Source organism: Alosa sapidissima, chromosome 15 (genome assembly GCF_018492685.1).
Source record: "Alosa sapidissima isolate fAloSap1 chromosome 15, fAloSap1.pri, whole genome shotgun sequence".
Classification (NCBI taxonomy): Eukaryota; Metazoa; Chordata; class Actinopteri; order Clupeiformes; family Clupeidae; genus Alosa; species Alosa sapidissima.
The window spans coordinates 10,745,022-10,761,502 of record NC_055971.1 but is presented as its reverse complement, the minus strand read 5'-3'; the positions used below and the strand labels follow the sequence as shown (position 1 = coordinate 10,761,502).

At 43.2% G+C, this 16,481-nt stretch overlaps 1 protein-coding gene across 2 annotated transcripts in view; it reads right to left on the bottom strand.

Moving 5' to 3' along the window:
* Nucleotides 1-15,696, bottom strand: part of rpa1 (replication protein A1) — a 39,576-nt gene extending 23,880 nt beyond the window's left edge. Inside the window, exons 1-13 of one of the 2 annotated variants that reach the window (XM_042063646.1) lie at nucleotides 15,632-15,696; nucleotides 15,502-15,539; nucleotides 14,635-14,682; nucleotides 14,325-14,403; nucleotides 10,693-10,801; nucleotides 10,203-10,291; nucleotides 9,942-10,016; nucleotides 8,924-9,041; nucleotides 8,536-8,638; nucleotides 8,359-8,427; nucleotides 7,761-7,953; nucleotides 6,718-6,854; nucleotides 4,641-4,789 (exon numbers count right to left, since the gene is read on the bottom strand). In XM_042063646.1, the coding sequence (XP_041919580.1) occupies nucleotides 4,641-4,789; nucleotides 6,718-6,854; nucleotides 7,761-7,953; nucleotides 8,359-8,427; nucleotides 8,536-8,638; nucleotides 8,924-9,041; nucleotides 9,942-10,016; nucleotides 10,203-10,291; nucleotides 10,693-10,801; nucleotides 14,325-14,403; nucleotides 14,635-14,682; nucleotides 15,502-15,534 (1,202 nt within the window). In that variant the 5' untranslated portion in view covers nucleotides 15,535-15,539; nucleotides 15,632-15,696. Of the gene's footprint in view, nucleotides 1-4,640; nucleotides 4,790-6,717; nucleotides 6,855-7,760; nucleotides 7,954-8,358; nucleotides 8,428-8,535; nucleotides 8,639-8,923; nucleotides 9,042-9,941; nucleotides 10,017-10,202; nucleotides 10,292-10,692; nucleotides 10,802-14,324; nucleotides 14,404-14,634; nucleotides 14,683-15,501 lie in introns of both variants that reach the window. The other variant, XM_042063645.1, reaches the window with a different exon arrangement.
* Between the last annotated feature and the right edge of the window lie 785 nt (nucleotides 15,697-16,481).

Below are 16,481 nucleotides of genomic sequence, written 5' to 3'. Positions count from 1 at the left end.
GGAAGCAGATGTGACCAGGGTGAGACTGCTCATAGTGATCGCAGAACTGTGACTAAGTGACCAGCAGGAAGACAGAATAAAAGAGAGAGAGAGAGAGAGAGAGAGAGAGAGAGAGAGAGAGAGAGAGAGAGAGAGAGAGAGAGAGAGAGAGAGAGAGAGAGAGAGAGAGAGAGAGAGAGAGAAATGGAAGATAGTGTTAGGGAGAAAAAGAATGATGGTGAGATAGTGAGTGAGAGTGAGAGAGAGAGAGAGAGAAGGAGAGAGAGACAGAGAGAGAGAGATGGCAGTGAAATGCGGTGACTCCGAGGCATGACATGGACCTCGACTGACAGCTGGAGTTGGTGGGTAGAAAAAAAAAACAAAGCAGGCCGGCTATGCCACCTAATGGCCATCAGAGGGGACACACACTGCCCCCCAGTGGTGAACCTTTGGGTGCTGCACTTCACTGTGCTGGGGGGAAAACAAGAAAGACATCCAAGCAGGAACACAAACATGAGGGAGAGAGTGAGGCAGAGCAAGGGAGAAATGGAGAGAGGATGTGGGAGGGGGAGAGAGGACGTGGGAGGGGGAGAGAAATCCCCCCCCCCCCAAAAAAAAAGAAAAATCTGCACAAACACAATTACAGAGCAAAAACAGTCATAAAACAGGGGCAATAATCAAATGCATACGGTTTAAGTCAGAGGTTTATGACAAATTACCTTCCTGGGATGATTTCAAATGGAACAGCGGAGGTACAAAATTAACGAGACAATCCGCATTGCCATATCCATAAAATGAACTGTGAACATTTTAATTCATCTTGAAAATGTAATTATTATTCATTTCCATTATGCACCAGAGCTGGGCTGAGACAGACAGACAGATATTAGCACAGCTTCATAGGCCGTGTACTTTATGCTCCCCTCAGAGGGAAATCTCAGGCTTTCAGCCCTGCCTCCATTTCAAAAACACATCCCTGGCTTTGTAGCAGGCAGAGTTCGCATTCACAAAGTCTTCTTGTGAGAACAAGGACATTTGGATACAACCCACCAATGGGATGGGCTCGCATTTCCCATGATATACTGGATAAGATGAGAGGGGGAGGAAATCAGACTGACACCACTGATCCACACATATTTAGCGCACCGACCCGCAGGGAAAAGACGCATTTCAGCGGGCTCTGTGACAGGAAATGGATCCACATCACACATCTCCAGTCAAATATCCGAATCTTGAAACCCCCCTCGCCTACATCCAACATTAAAAGCATCAACAGATAACATGTAACACTTAATCGCATAAGGCGCACCATGAATAACAGCATCAATCAGTGCTGAATTAGGTTCAGCTACATCGGTAACAGTAGGCCACAGCAATCACAAAGCCAGACAGGGATGAGCTGCATTAGCACACAGGAGGCTCAAGTTCTCCACAGAGCAGCCTGACGGAGGGAAGGAAGTGAGGAGTCGGTTTGGGGCATGTTTCTCCTGCTAAGCACCTCTAAAGCAGGGAAGGCAAGTTGCTGGGAAAGGTCAGGCCACGCAGAATCCGCTGTTTTTTTTAAACGGCTAATTGACGGGACACTGCAGCCTCCACAACGAGCGCTCCACTCCTGGAAGACGCAGGTCAGTTAGCCGTGCAGCACCAGAGAGAGACTGAGGGAGGTAACAACGAAATAAGAAGGGGAGGAGGAGGAGGGGTCCACTACATTTAATAGCTCGTTATCTCTGGCTCTCCATGTGAGGAGAAAGACCCCTGGAAGGCAAAGAGCTCCTGCAGCAACATGCTCCTCACCCTCACTGGTGGCAAGGAAAGTGCCTCCGGAGAGATCTGGAAAAGCCTCATTAAACGGAGGCCCAAGAGAGAGAGCAACCCATCACCCTAGCCCACCTGGGATGATTATTTAGATTTAAAGGCCTTCCTGAGCTCCAAGCCATGTCAGAGTAGCTAACAGAAACAAATAAAAAGAGGCAGTTTAGGGGATGGAGGGGAGGCACAAGAGGGCTTGCAGCCCGGAGGGAGAAGGATTGGGTAAGCACAGAGATTGGGAGCATATTAGGGCGACTTTCTACCCCGCTGCAACCACCTGGTGTGCACAGGCACATTCTAGTGCCCTCATTATAGAGATCAAATCCTCAGATCTCCATAAAATAATTACCAAAAGCTGACGTGGGGGACGTGGAACGATAAAGGAATAGAGTACGATGAAGAGGGAGAACATTTTTAGTTTAATCTCGCCACCATGTTCGATACGTGGGAGAAAATGAATTGTAATTGGTATGTGCAGGGGCCCAATTACTCGTGGCTTTCATGGGATTTTCCTGAGGGACAGGGTCCAGTGTCACAGCGAGGTGAGCGAACAAAGCAAAAGACCTATCGATCGCATCTTGCACGGAGGGTGAAATAAAATCAAGCAGACAGCCCTAACCAGCTGTTGGCTTAAGCAACGTAAACTCCGAAGATGAAAGGGCAACTCCAATGACACTCAAAGGACAGGGAACAGGTTAAGGAGGGTGGGGGATGGGACATAAGAGTAAACGGACGAGGAAGGTGGTCCTTTGCTAAGGCACCTAAATGCTGCCTTGTTTCATACAGTCTGCTTCATTCCTCTTCCCCAATCCATCACCGAGTCCTTACAAGCCGAGGCACAATGCCCACACGCGATCCAAAACACGGCTTGAGTTCTGTTCAAGCTGCAGCAGTAACCGCCGTTCCGACAACCAGCGCTCGGCGCTGAGGAAAACACGAGGCAGCCGTGTACTTATTTTTGGATGTGGTAAACAGCGTGTGCCATGATCTGGGAAATGAACAGCAGAATTGGCATGAGAAAGAGCAAGGAGGGAGAAGATGAAAGAATGAGTCATAACTGCTTTACAATTCCTTCGCAGGCGCAGCCAATATAACTAACTGTGTCTTCAAGGAATAAGAGAAGTTCTGTTCTCCCGTGATAGTGGCTGACATTTTAAAATCACTGCCACGTGTTCGGCAAACCAGTTCCTTCCCCCGGTATGTCGTCTACCATTACATACCCTGGGCCAACCACATAAGCAGACATATATTTTAAAATGTCCAGAGACAGAAAGAAAAGAAAAAAAAAAATCAGAAAGAGAAAATGCTAAACACATCACAACAGACTCAATTTATCTTCTCGTTGAGTGCACACTCATCCCGTGGGGGCTCCCACCGAAAAATCTTAACAGAGGATTAAAATCCATTTGCATTTATATGCAAGCCTGAGTTGAAGAGCATCCTTCTCGGTACCCTCACATATACTAATTTGCTAATGAAGGAAATCTTCGTCATTAAAGCGCCAGCACGTGGTCTCTCCTGGGGGCCTCAGGAAGTCATTTTTAGCCCTACAGCTGCAGAGCCACACACACTCTCTCAGCGGGGCCTGGTGCAGGGTGTGCGCACAGCGTGCAGGCAAAACAAACTGCCCCATAACGCGACACTGCTCATGGCCGTCATCAGCAGGAATGAGCACAACATTTCAGAGACTAAAAGCCAATTGTTTAAGTGCTTCTCATAAGGTAAGAAGGTCATAAAATATTGGGAGAGGCAGATGAAAATGTGGAAGTAAACAAGGAATTTTTTTAATAGTGTGTCAAGTGAATGGGTTATTGTAGCGAGTAGCAACCAGAGTTAGTTTCCACCCAGCTAAAGGCAGTCGACTATATGCATCTGGTTGAATGGTAACTTTCAAGGGCCAACAACAACAATCAAAACTGTGTGTAATCTTGATCAGTCTTTTCAAAACTAAAGATAATCCATACTAAAATAATTCATAGCTGTAGCCCCATTAACTCCACATGTATATTTTATGTGAGATGAGCCAATATAGGATGCAGATATGGAATTTTAGGGCCGATAATGATAACCAATATTTATCGGTTTGTTGTGGCCGACACGATAATATTACTCTTAAAAAACAAATGTGAAAAATTAATTGGGGACAACATTTTATAAGCATCATTTAATTGCAGTAATTTTACCTACCACCAATGACGGACAGCAATCATAATAGTCAAGTCAATGATACAGCAGAAATAGCAGTAGCTTGGGCCTATGTGTTGCTCCTTTAAGTGAACGTGACGTTCAACACAGATAAACGGCTAGAAGCTGGGTATAGTACTTATATACATATATACAGTACTTATGTATAATTTCAACTGTGGGTAATTGAATAAAGATCTTGTTACAATGGTGAAATACATCCACACACAGATGACATTATTTTGAGGAAGAAGTAGCCAACCAAGCTCATGTAGCGTGTAGCCAGACGGGCCTTATGTAGTTGAGAAATTAGGGCAAATATCAGCGCAAATTATCGCCCCAAAATTCCATTGTCGGAACAATAATAATATTTACATTTTTTCACTTATCGGCCGCCGATATATTGTGCAAAAACAATAATAATAAAAAAAGGAAAATGTCCAGGTTATTGATGCATGTAATGGGAATGTTGTATGAGGCCTGGTAGTATTCATCATCATAAATGTTTTTCTGTTAGGCAATGGTATAATGCCTTGAGCTCAGCAAACCAACTCAAAGGGTAACATGCAGGACCAGAAGCCAATAAACAAAGGGCAACGCTAGGTCAATTCCATTAACATCACACCCCAGTTTATGCCTAAAGCTGGCAACATGCACCAACTACTCACCAGCCACGCAGCTTGTAGGCCTCTGGCAAGTCTGGGTTCACCATGACCACGCTGCTAAAAAGGGTACTGAGAGAGCGGCCACCAAAATCTGAGAGACGTGCCCCTTTGATGGCCAGGATAGGCTGCCCACTGCCATCAAACGTCTCTGCCTGTGAAGGAGAGAGAGAGAGAGAGAGAGAGAGAGAGAAACATAAACAGCCTCTTTGACAGCTCAGTGACATCAGGTATGTAACCTACTGTACATATTTATGTTTTTGCCAGCTAACTTTTAACATGTTCTTCATATTCATTGTGATGCTATGGGCCTCATGCACATGAAAGATTAATATCATGCCATTATGTTGTTTAACACACCGTGAAATAAAGTTTTCACCTTACAACTTTGCTGATAACATTTCAAATAAATATCAGTTAGCGCATTAGCAAGGATATTGTGTAACGTATAGGCTAGCCTACTGTTGATGTTGTTTCATAGCCTTTTGCTTGTGTGTAGTTAGGCCCACTGCTAGATTTTGACAGGAGCTCGTGATATCGATTTAAAGTAAGCTACTTGGGCTTACGCAAGCTGTTAAACACTGTCCACTCGCCTGTGTGGTGCACCCCTCTGGTTTATACATCCAGTGTTTATCATATGTTAGCTAACTGTATCTGGATGTGTTCCTATCAGAGCAAGACGTTAGATATGGCGCATGACATGCAGTGATGCCTCGTATAAAAAAAATAAATTAAAAATGCTAATAATAAATTAATAATAAATAAATGAATAACGCTATTTAAGCACCGAAATGAGGCACTGAAATCCACGTTGTTATTTGATGCAGTTACTACCGTTTGTGTCGGCACCGGTGCCATATTAGAACCGTGTTTCGGTGCCCAACCCTCGGTACAAGATATTAGCCTGGCTAGCGCCACCACTTCTCAATGAGACGTGGTCTGGGAACCAAACGTTAATTTTCTCGTATTTGAAAAAAATGCCCAGATCCGTTTATTGGGTGCCACGGATGTCTATCAAATGCGTCTGTGCATAGCTCATCATCGTCTTGCTTTCCCCCTTGTTCTGTGATTGGCCCCCTATCTCAGGCGAAAATTTGCTCCATGGTCTCCAGGCTGCCTTAGCAGCGTGAATCAAATCGCGCGCAAGGCAGCATGGGAACACCCAGGCTAACAAGATATAAGAACAGCTGCAAAATGTACACACTGCATCTGGGCCACACACCGTCTCCTTCTGCATAAATAAATATATGTACAGAGAGAGGGTGAGCCAAGGACTGGAGTCAGTGGATCAGATAGGAGTTGACGCGCAGGTTCTTGCTATTTTAAATCGCTCTTTATGCAGCACACATCACACTGCCTCCTGCAAATCCCACCAGATAAGCAGACTGCCAAACAAACACAAAACCGACGCTCCTGCTGCTCTGCGCAATGAAAGGATGGTGGTGGCAACCTGCACGCCGTCCCTGTGTGGCCCAGCTCCACAAACATGCGGGGGCCCACTACCGCTCCATTTAAAGCAGCCCCCACCCAACACACACACCACATGTGGTGCTGTTTACTCAGGCTTCCGGATTAGACTGCCAGGCTGGACAGGTAGGGGGCGGAGAGAGGGGTGGGGTGGGCTGGCTCTTTCTGTCTCCCTACTTCCCACTCCTCCTGTGCCTTCACCCCTTCTGCTTCCCTCTGCTTTACCAGCATGAGTCAGAACCCCCAACTACTGACTGATGCCACCTTGTCTGACAGGACAAGTGGAAGGAGAAAACCCATAACAGCACAAGTCGTTTGCTGGTTTAAGCTCAGGACGGGAGAACTGTGCAGCTTTGGCATCCCCTCAATCTCAGAGGCTAGAGCATTAATGCATGCTGGGCAGTAGGGAACAACCTGGGTTTCAGAAAGTAAAAGACATCTATTCCTGTCATGTATTCCTTTTTCTGCTTGTGCACTTAAGGCGATTTCACTAATTTGCTGATCTATCCGACTGAGGAATTGTGCTAATTAGAATCCATTTTGGGAAAGGTTGAAACAACCTTTTATCTTCTGAAGCCAGGATGTCCACCCCTGATGCCACTGTTGGTGGACTCACCTCAGCTCCCCACATGGTGAGGGTGATGACTCGGGCAGACATGTCCATCAGGTGGACGTTCCTCTTGGACACCTCACGGCTGTTTTTGGTGGTGATGCGAGTCACGTCCTCCACGGTCTTGACTACACCGATCACATCTGGAAATAAAGGACGAGAGTGAGGTTCAAAGCAAGAGTGCTGTTAGCACTACAGACCCACATTCTCCCTAAGACAGTAAATAATTCAAAATTATACCTGATCCTGGTAGTGCTGTACTTTTACTTGTAAATTCAACACCTTCGGAGCATGGCTGTCACAATCCCCTGAGCTCTGGTGACACCCTGTGTAAACATGCCTAAGCCACGGGGAAGCCAGCAGTCGTATTGGTGGCATAAAGACTCGTCGGGTTTTGCGACCACCTGCCGCGTGGCTCTAAAGACCTCCCTGAGACGTGATGCATATGCACGCACTTAAAACCCACACACGAGAAGCATACAATCCAATCCAGCCGCACACGCCGCCACCGCAGCTCTGTACGGCGCACACCCCAAGCTGCCGTCTTCAGAAAAAAAAAAAAGAAATCTCTTATCCCACATTGTTGTGACTCATTTGGCCATGATTAAGCTGACTTCCTCTAATCGCCGGTGACATGGTGCTGGGGTCCCACCGCGAGACAGCTCCGATGCACTACATGCTCCAGTCGCCATTATGATAATTACCACCATGCTTATTACCTCCTAATTTCACCGGTGACAGTCGCCTTCTTCTCAACTCGCAAAAAAGCTATGCGAGAGTGGGAAAGGGAGGGTAGGGGTATGGGAGTGGGACCAAAGTCAATCTGCGCCACAGGCCATTACTGTCATCAGTATTATTAATATTACTTTTATCGCGACTATTATAATTACCCTGGCCTCCTGGGCCCCGGTTGCATCTACAGCAACTGAGATGCTGGGACAGCTCAACCAGCGGTAATTATGGCAGAGAGGCGGTTATTAATGATAACCATCAAGCCACTCGGAGTCACGATAGGCCGCTCTCACTCTCCTCCTGTTGCCGTTGCTTACCTACGATAGCATCCTTGTCATGCGCCTCCAGGTTTCCGATAGGCACGAAGTTGCACTGCAAGGTGGGCACATCGTGGCTGTCCTCGCAAGGGATAACAGAGGAGTCACCATTCAACGTCATTTCATAGTCATTCTTCAAGGTCGAGTACTGCTTATTGGCCATCTTCAGCGAGCCCTTGGAGATGTAGTAGACCTGGGGAAAGCAAGTGGCAAGAATGAATTTAATCTGAACTGCTCAAAAAGAACCACTGCCTAGTATATGTCTAACCGGGCATGTAACTGAAGGGTCCCATTTGCAAAGTGTCTCCTGTACCAATTAGCTGCCACTATAATCAATGGAACTGGCTACACCACACGTGATAAAGGCGCCTATGTTTAAAAAAAAAAATTAGACCAGTCTTCTAAAACAATTTCTTAGCTAATGCGGAGCGCTTCAGTTGCGGACCAGGTGTAGCACGGGCCTAACAGTAAAGGCGTAGCTTTGTCTTTAAATGTGCAGAGCAATCAATGCCACAACATGTTTTTATTTACTGCCATTTACATGCAAGAATTCACACAGGAGTATAAACAAGCACACAAACGGAAAGGCAAATCTCACCTTGCCCTGCTCAACCAGCGTGTAGAATTTGTCCACCTCCTGATTGAATCCAGTCACTCGAATCTCTCCCTAGGAAAAAGAATCAGAACATGTTTCACTTCCATAACCAAATCACAAATATACTATTTTTTCCCCCAGAGTGACACAAAGTAAAAAATAAATAAATTGGTTCCTTACACTTTCATCTACCAAGTCCATGGAGAACAACTTTCCCTCCCCTCGCGAGTTACTCCATGTACGGACACCACTCTTGTTAGTAACCCGAGCTCGAATAGTCCACCTGTGGAGCAAAGAAATATTCACTCACTTTCAATACATTACAATAGCAATACTCAGTGAAATGTTACAGCCATCACCAGCATGCACTTTTAAGTTTTTCAAAGCCATTAAGTGATTTCTAATGAATGATTGTGGGCAGTTCAAAGACCCATTAAAGTAAGATGCCCTGACTTTATTAACGGTTGTTTTATAGACAACAAGTCACATTGTTTAATTGTGTGCCTTTTTTCCATTTTCCATCGTGTGCCTTTTTCCCCCATTTACGGCAGACATTTCTGCAACTTACTTGGACTGATATGGGTTCAGGCTGGCAATGGGGGCAATTTTGGATGTGCCTCCTGGTGTATTGGGTGCAACCAGTGGCTTTTTGCCAAATGCAGATTTGTTTGAGCCCTTGTTCATACCTGTTTAAAGACAAGGAAAGACAAAGGGGTGAAACAGATGTTGAATTTGGTAAAGTGGCATTTAATACATCTGGCAGTCTGGTTTTAAATGTATGGAAAATCTAGAGGACAAACGTCATTGCAAATCTCCTCAAAAATATCCTGCACTTCCCATCACTAGTCAAAAATAGCTAATAACCACATTATAGCCACAATTTCATGAGCTTAGAGTTACATAATATATCGTAATTCTGTGGGCCTCCTCTCCTAATTTTGAATTGGGCATCTCTATGATGAATGGTAAGACAAAAGGCAGAGAATGATACCAATGACGGCAAATCCTCCGAAATAATGCAAAATGGTGGATTTCCATTCAATTCCATTATCCTTACAGGCTATCAATTGCTTTAATGGACATATACAATGTAGAGGGTACTAATAATTCAAGGATGAACGATCAATAAGACATCGAATGTGATTCAACACAAAACCTGAAATTATCACAATACTCAACCGAATTGATCCCCCTCCCCACACTTCTAGCCAGTGTGATAGCCCAATCTCACTAGTTGATCTTATAATCAATACAAACAGTGAGCTATCGCTGCACACAATGTAATGGACCAAAGCAGCCAAACGAGGCGACTTAATTCCAATTCTACTACAGGCCTGTATGCTGCCACCTGATGGTCAACACAGTGCCCTGCACACACTGACCCCATATTGTGCAAAATTAATAGTTGTGCCTCAGGCATTTTTTTTCTCTACATTTCAGATGAATTAAAAACTTCAAGAGGTCCAATAACCGGACAACAAATAACTTAAAATAAATCAACTTTTTTTTGCACAGAAAAACACAACCTACTTCCATCCAAATCTCAAAATGGAGGAATAGCTAGCAGAGGCTTATTTGTCATTTACCATCCGTTCCATTCTGGGACTGCAAAGGGCGGACAGGAGGGGTAGGCACTGCGGACTGTGGGGCCTTTGCCTGACCTACAGGATGGGAATGTGGGGGAAACACACACACTATTTCAGTACACACACACTATTTCAGGGAGGACAGAGAAAGGACAGAGGAGTCATAAAAGCCTCTCTAGTGCCTCAGTGGGCAAGGGCAAAATAGTCATCGGTTGTACAGTAGAAAATAAACAACATGTTTTAACCCTGCTGGCTTCATACCTTCAACATAGGGGGTGGGTTCACCAATTTTACCATCAACCTCCTCGGCCATTTTTATGATTTCTACATCTAGGACCACCACGACACGTCTGCACAAGGGTTCAAGAGGGGGGGGGGGATGAGAATGCAATCAATCCATATGCAAAAAACACTACACAATATTATCAGAGATACTTCAGATACAGAAGTTCGGATACAGAGAAACCTTACAAAAAAGTTTCACAAAGACATGGTACACAAATAGTCCCAATCTAAGAAATCAGGGAAATCTAAGAAATCAGACAGACATAGAATTCTTGCTTTCCATGAAGATGAATCTGTTAACATATGAAAAAGTGTACGTGTCATTACTAATTAATTATGAGAATTGCATTACGATGCCATATCCTGATCTCCATATATGCCATGCTTCAGTAAAAAAAAAGAAAAAAAGTTACACATAAAAATGACCTGCAGCACAAAAAAAAGAGAGCGCAACCACAGCTATTACCGTCCATCTTTGAGCACGTTGGTCACACTTTTCTTCAGCAAACACACACAGTTGGGCGCCAGCTGGTTCTGTTCTGCCATTGGGTTGAGCTGTGTTGAGAGCATAAAAGCTGTAGCAGAGACAAAATCAGTCAGAATTAGGGTTGCAAAGGGGCGGAAAATTTCCGGTAAATTTCCGGAAACTTTCCATGGGAAGTTAAGCTGGGGGATTTTGGGAATATTCCAAGGAAATTATGGGAATTTACGGGAATTTTTGGTAATTCATACTGTTTCATATACAAACATTAACATTTTGTTTCGTAATAAGCGATATGATTTGTTTGTTCGTATTTTCGCTTAGCTTAGCATACAAAGCTAGCTACCATGCTAGCGGGAATCCTATTCTCTACCTATGGTTTACTAGCGTGCTAAGCTAGCAACACTGAAACCACTGAACTGCCCAAGATAAATCACGCGCACTCAACAACAAAATCTGATTGGTTGGAACATTAACTGACTATCAGTTTGTTCAGTTAAAATCCCAGAAAATGGTAAAAAAAAATTATATATATACACACACACACACACACACACACATATACACATACATAATGACACACCCTAACTAAACCTTATAGATTATTTAAGTTATATATAAATTGTCAAGCTTAATCAGACAGATTAATCTTCCAATTACAGTTTATGCAAAATGACATACACCCATTTGAATGAGGACAAAAGTGACGACAAGCCAATAACTGGGCAACTCCGTTTGCAAACTTCCCCCAGTTTCACACCAGTTATTCCCACATGAGATGACATTTTCACTGGGAATTTATTTTCCCCATGCACATGAACACACATAGGTTTCCTTTATGTCTAGTAGCCTATGCGGATTGCTGTGTGCATGGGATTGACGTATGTGCAGGGTAGAAATTTGACTGAAATTGCATTAAATCAGGTTGTTTTAACTAATATTATGCTGCAAGATGGGGTTTTGTCCACTACATTTAAGTTTCCTGTTATAGACTAACTTGCCATATTAAAAATTCCCAGTTTATTCCCATTATTTCCCGTTAATTTCCATATATTCCCGTTAATTCCCATGGAAAGTTTCCAACTTTGAAAATTCCCGGAATTTTGCAACCCTAGTCACAATAGAGATCGCCATCTCATGCACACAGGTGTCATCTCGGGCAACTGTGAAACTGTACAGACTGAAACATGACACACATCCATCCCAGTTCACTAAGCCAAGGTTCTTCTTGAGACAAACAACAAAGACAAAATTGCTGCTTAATAGGTGCCCGAGTTGTCATAAGTTATGTACGAGCCAACGGGCAGGGCTCGAAATTAACTTTTTTTCTCAGTGTCCCGAAGCTGTCCCGAATTCTACTTGGCACTGTCCCGGACTTAACCACCAGTGTCCCAAATTCAAGTTCTTGTTTTTTTCCCCATTCTACATAATAAACAGCATAATAATCAGTAACTTGCATCACTTAATTAACTCGTTCTGGTCCACCATGTCAGATCTGAACAATTTATTAAACACCATTTTATTAACATTAATCATCTGCTGTTTCACACAACACTCATTTTCAGAGATTGTGCTTTTGGCTCTTTTTTGAGGTTGCACTAGACGTTCTCATTGTCCATCGTTTTGACTGACAGGGTTGTAAAACATTACGTCAATAATCTATTTTCACGTGTCTTTAATTTCAATGTCAGTTTGGTGTGATGTCATGGCCACAGATCTCAGTGAAAACAATTAGCGTGGGAAATTACCACGAAGCTGTCAGATAGGCTACTCTCCTGCCGTGCTCTCACCCTCTTGTGCACACTCAAATGCGTTCCCAATTAAATAAAGTAGCAAAACGGAGTTAGATCTGCTGCAACTATCCCGATGTAACAAGCTGTTTTGACATTGTAAACGTTCTCTAAGAAGAGTGTAAAGCAGTTTGCAGTAGCCACAACGTCGTCTATTGATGGAAAACATAGCGAGCGGTCTATGATAACCTAAATGCTCGGCAGGCCAGATTAAAGTGCGTGGCGGGCCGGATCTATGATAAACTAATAAATGCTCGGCGGGCCGGATTAAAGTGCGTGGCGGGCCGCAGTTTGGACACCCCTAGCCTTCTGCCACAGCGAAATGTCAAATGCTAACTTAAATAACTGTTATCATTGTTATAGGCTACCTTGCAACACTATCGTTTTGTCAAATCGCAGTTGCAGTAGGCTATTTAGCTCAGCATGATATTGGTGACGTTTGTCTGTCACTGACAGAAAACACGCAGCGTTTTAGTCAGAGAGGACTGTCATCTCGTCTGTCATGAAAACAAATGCCATTTACCTGCCTGCTAGTTAGGTAAGTTAACCTCTATATCGGAAAGTGACCCATTAGGCCTACCGCCGTCACTTAATATTATATTAATACACTTAACATTTAACCAATTAAATGGCGGATTCCTAAGGAAACGCAAGCACCCAGCCCATTTGGGTATCTTACTATATTTGTACCAAAAATAACATTGTAGCCTACCATGATTTGAAGAGCAGTAGCCTAAACAGTGTTGTATGGCTGCGTGTAGGCTACAAAACCACTTATTTACAGATCAGCTGGCTGACGCTTTTGCCAGCTGTCCGTTACGCCAGGTCAAATGTTGTATCATTTTATCCAGACGAGAAAGATACGTTTAGATTCCCATGTGAACAGTTTAGGAAAAAAGTACCTATTTTGAAATTTGCTTTGCCATTTTTTCTACTGTCCCAGAGTTGTCCCAGACATCATTTTATTGTGTCCCGGAAGCATTTTTTATGGTCCCCGGGACGTCGGGACATCGTTAATTTCGAGCCCTGCCAACGGGTCATCCTAACTTCTGGCTAAATTGGACCACATGAGGAGGATGAAACCGATTTTTCTTGGGATATTTTGTACCCTCTGATGTTTTGGCACTCAACTTCACAGATGCTACCTCCTGCTGGCAGGCCAGGGGCACTTAAAACCCTGCATAAAAACAAACATGTGGAGGAACCCGACAATCTCAGTGCTACCAAAGTCCTTTTAGGCAAGTCCCTCTACTCGGCGGCCATATAGCAACGCATTTTGGGCACTCATAGGGCACGCAAGGCTTCACGACACCAATCTTGCTCCAGCGGTGAGTTCACAACACATGATTGGGAAGATGTCTTCACAACACAACATATGATTGGCTCAATGTATTCACATCACACCACATGATTGGCTCAATGTATTCACATGTCGACGTTTTGCCGAGGAAGGGGTGGGATATGTGTAGACAACGGCCATAACAAACGAACCCCATGTATTTCTATGGAGGATTTTCTGAGTGCTGTCTCCTCATTAGAAAGTCTGGTGCTACTCAAAGCAAAACTATATTTACCCTCCATTTCTAGGGTGGGTCTGTTGATATGACAGAAAGTGCTGCCTCCTTAATAACCCCATCTACTAGGTAGTCCATTTTGTACAGTGTAAGCACCTGAATGACCTAAAACAAAGCCATTACTAAAAGTAGTGTGTAGCACAAGGATGCTACGTGGTAACAGCACCATCACATATGTCAGGGCTCTCTTACAGGAGTATTACGAGGCTGGAGGTACAACTGTTTGTCTTTTAACAGGAACAAAGACACTCACAGGACATAGTGTGCAGTCCATCGCTCATCATGAGGCGGAAGCGGGCCGGTCCATTCCCTCCATCGATTTTGCGAATATTCTGCCAAACAAAAGAACAATAGCTATGTGCATGGCAGAGACATGTAGGCAGAATGAGGCAAACCTTCATGACACAAGTGATGCACTTTAAACCCACAGAAAATTTTACTACATGACAATGTAGTTATGTTAGACTACTTTACATGTGTGACAGTAAAAAAAAAAAAAAGAAAAGCAGGACAGTAGTATGCAGTGCAGGAAAAGGAAATTAATTGTGAGGTAGCCTACTCACCACCAACTGCAAAACTGGGCTGCTGACATCTTGGCCTTTAGTCAGAGCCTGGTAAACAAAAAGGGTTCCAGGAACATCACTGCCAAATCACTGCATTGAATTGTCATTGATTGCTACAATGACTCCATTAGCAGCATCGCTAATACTGATATGACAGAAGACATTCAAGGTAGGATTGTGTTACTAGTACAACTTTCCGGGCTATTTCATGGCCAGGCCCAGAACGAATACGTTAAGTTCGCTTTTCCCCTCAGATAACGTTACGAAGATGCTATTGCAGCCCTCATGAGGATATATTTGTACAATTACCCATAGTTAGATGTTAGCTACAATAAGACTTGTCAACATGAGCTTATACTTGAGCTGCATTAGTAACAGTTAGCTAACGATAGCTAGGCAGCGACCAAGCAATTCAGGTATCTGTTAGCAAACTTAGCAAGCTACACTATGCTATCAGTGTTGCCATAACTATAATAGTCCAAAGACTTGAGATACTACTCGAACACAGCAAGCTGTACTTTGGGCTTTCACTGCTATGGCATCTAGCGTAGTTATATTTAGCATTGGTCCACTCTCTTAGCTAGGTTACGCATCTAACAGGAACGTTGACTAACGTTAGCCAAAAGTGTCTTCATTCTATCAACTGTCAGGTTCAGTATGAACACCATTTACGTTTATAGCAGTCATAACAAAAATAATATTTTTGTCCAAAACTTGTTCATTTGAAGAGCTTAATTAACGTGCATGTCCTGTTTACCACGTTGGTAAATGTTAGCACTTCGCACCAAATTGTTATGTTCAGCAGGTTTTCAACTCTGGAATAAAATAGTCAGAAAGACAATAAATGTGTAGGGGGGAATTACGTACCTCTATTGCTCCCTCTGTTAGAACAACATCCATGTTTTCTGTAAATATTAATGGTGAAAGGACAAAATGTTAAAGTTAATGTTCGCTGACACTGTGTTCCTACGCAAAGTGTCTGTTGTGCCAAGCTTACAAGGCGCGCCAACTCTCTCCAAACGCGCGAATCTACTGTGATTGTTCACAACTTCCCTTGCGTCATTTGACGAAGACTATTTAGATCCGGTGCAATGTCTTAAGTCGCGGGAATCGCGCCATCATTAACCTTTTTTAGGATTTACATTAATTATATGTTATACAGTGGCTTCACATCCCATAATCAATAAAGTCCTTAGAGAAATAACTGGACAAGTTACAATTATTGGTGAACTGCTACCAATAATAAATGAAAATTCAACATCATTCTGCTCCCACTATCTTCGGTTGCTTTAGGAACATGATTCATGGCAGAGTCAGAGTGCCCCCCAAAGAGGAACATTTAAGACCCATTTCACATCAGACCAAAGATTGTTAACGATCTTTGATCAGACTACACGAAAGTGTACCCAAAAAACAGTAGTGTGAAACTAGCGACAGTTAAGAAAATTCCAATATGGCCGCCATTCGCGAATCCTTCAAAATAAAAGAACATATTCATTACTTTTTCTATGAAAAAGTAATGAATATGTTTAAAAAATTATTCATTTAAAACTGTATTGTGTTACCAAAGGGAAAGTAAAGTTAGAAAATAATTAAATAAGACATTTAAATCGAAAATACACCTTAGAATGCTATATTTTTTCTACACCAATATAATTAAACTGTGTGGCTGAAAAAAAAAATAAAGCTGTGCATATTTAAAAGGGAGGTGAAATGGAATCCTTATAACATGTACTTTCAGAATATATATAGATATGTATACCAAGTTCGCCTTTGTAGGTACCAGGCCATACTAACTCTGTACCGAGTCTTAAACTATGTCTGCCATTGACATACAATGTTGAACT